Source organism: Eurypyga helias, unplaced genomic scaffold, assembly GCF_000690775.1.
Source record: "Eurypyga helias isolate BGI_N326 unplaced genomic scaffold, ASM69077v1 scaffold46, whole genome shotgun sequence".
Taxonomy (NCBI): Eukaryota; Metazoa; Chordata; class Aves; order Eurypygiformes; family Eurypygidae; genus Eurypyga; species Eurypyga helias.
Window position 1 is genome coordinate 58,113 of NW_010256980.1, and position 1,871 is coordinate 59,983.

At 46.9% G+C, this 1,871-nt stretch overlaps 1 protein-coding gene across 1 annotated transcript in view; it reads right to left on the minus strand.

Annotated features, from left to right (window-relative positions):
• Nucleotides 1-1,871, minus strand: part of SLC22A18 (solute carrier family 22, member 18) — a 61,812-nt gene that overhangs the window by 55,704 nt on the left and 4,237 nt on the right. Inside the window, exons 3-4 of the mRNA XM_010153823.1 lie at nucleotides 1,530-1,675; nucleotides 677-809 (exon numbers count right to left, since the gene is read on the minus strand). Coding sequence (XP_010152125.1) covers nucleotides 677-809; nucleotides 1,530-1,675 — 279 coding nt within the window. The remainder of the gene's footprint in view (nucleotides 1-676; nucleotides 810-1,529; nucleotides 1,676-1,871) is intronic.

Below are 1,871 nucleotides of genomic sequence, written 5' to 3' on the forward strand. Positions count from 1 at the left end.
CGAGCCGAAGCCGCCCTCCGCCGGCTGCGAGCGAAACAGCCCCGGCTCCGGAAACTCGGAGCGACCTGGTTCTGCAGGTGCAGGTCCCTTATCTTCCCGTAACCACGGGCAACGTTGGCTTTTCCTCAGCCTTATGTTGCGGGCGCAAAACGGAAACTTTCAAAACAAGCAGCAAGCTGGGGAGTCTGGAAGCATCCTGTTGCCCGACAGTACCGAGCCCCAACAGCCAAAAGCCAGACGGCATTCCAGTGTCCCTAATTAACTGAAACGGGGGATTGCCTACCACTGCTCATTTTTCTATAATCTGGTGACCGATGCCCATGCTGGAAAGTGAAACCCCGCTAATTTTTCCTAGATAACAATGCTACTTGAACGCTGATGCTTAAATATGTACATATAACCAAAGATTAGGCTGAGAACTGAGGTCACCTTTACTTTCAGACAGTTAACACACAGAAGGGATACAGTCACTGTATTTTATTAAAAATACTAGTTGTTAAAACCCCACTCATCTAGTAGGTAAAAGCAAAATGTTGAGTTCTGGTATTATCCTCTACCGCCACCAGCAGTAAGATGACATCAAAAGTGTGTGCAGAGGGAAGGGGGGTGCAAACACACTTTAGCAGCTTCCTCAAGAGTTGCAACAAGGCCAACACCAAATAAGTGGACCACTCACCCAAATTTGGTGGAGAGGACACCTCCCAGGGCAGAGCCGATGATGATGCCTATTCCAAAGCAAAGACCCAGCTTCCCCAAAGCATCAGCACGTTGGGAAGGAGTAGTCATGTCTGTAATAACCTTCTGAGCACCTGCAGGGAAACAAATACCTTGAGAAAAACTTATCACAGGGTCTGAGCAGTGGGTATAAATTTTTGGGCCACAGAAACAGTACCTGCCCCATAACAGCCCTTACAGTCCTGGGGCAAATGCTTGTGCACAGCACTGAGTGGAATCAGTTCAGCTCACCAGAAACAAAACACTCAAACTGCTCAAATAAACCACTTTACAAGCAGCAAGAAGAGACAAAACTCTGTCAACTGGAGTCCACTTGCATGACTTATATGGGCTTCTGGAAACTAGGAAACACCAACTAAAGCAGAACAGCTTGGTGAGTAATGGAAGGTATTTTTGTAACTACATTTCATTTTGACCAATATGCTCATTTTACCAGAAGAAGAGGAAAAGCATCCCTATAAAATACACTGGTCACAAGAAGGCAGCTGAAAAGTTTGGGATAGGACTGCTGTCAGCAAGTATTCATCACCCTCATCTGAACAGTGAAGTCCAAGCAATTTGCTCAAGGTCATACAGGAGAATGGACCTGTGACTACAAGCTACGAGCCCTGCTTTCCATAATCAATACACCTGCTGCTTCATGCTCTTACCATTCCACCCCTGATAATCATCAAATGTTCTTCCTGCCTTCCTTCACACTGTGGATCTTGTTGACTTACAGCAACATGAGCAAGAAGAGAGGAATCAGGCAATAAAAGCGATTTGGAAAGCCACTCAGCCCTGACTAACCTTACCTGGCAGCCCATGCATGAACACTGCTGGCAGCCTGGAGAGGAAGAGGAGGGGAATGCTGGTGGAGATGGACACGAGCAGGAAGAAGGCACTTCCAGACACACACGAAAGAATTAAGGCAGCTCTGGTGCCAAATTGATCTGCAAACCTAGAACAGAAATGGTGCAAGGTTGTCAGAAGTGGGACCATACATGTCATTACAAGCATGATGCACCCAGATGGATGAAGCTGCATGGCCATCTCACTCATCCACCATGGGAAGCGCTGATCAAAAGCTCAAAAGCTCTGTGATCAAAAGATCACAGCTCAAAAGCGCTGTGTTCCCAAAAGAGGACTAGATATTC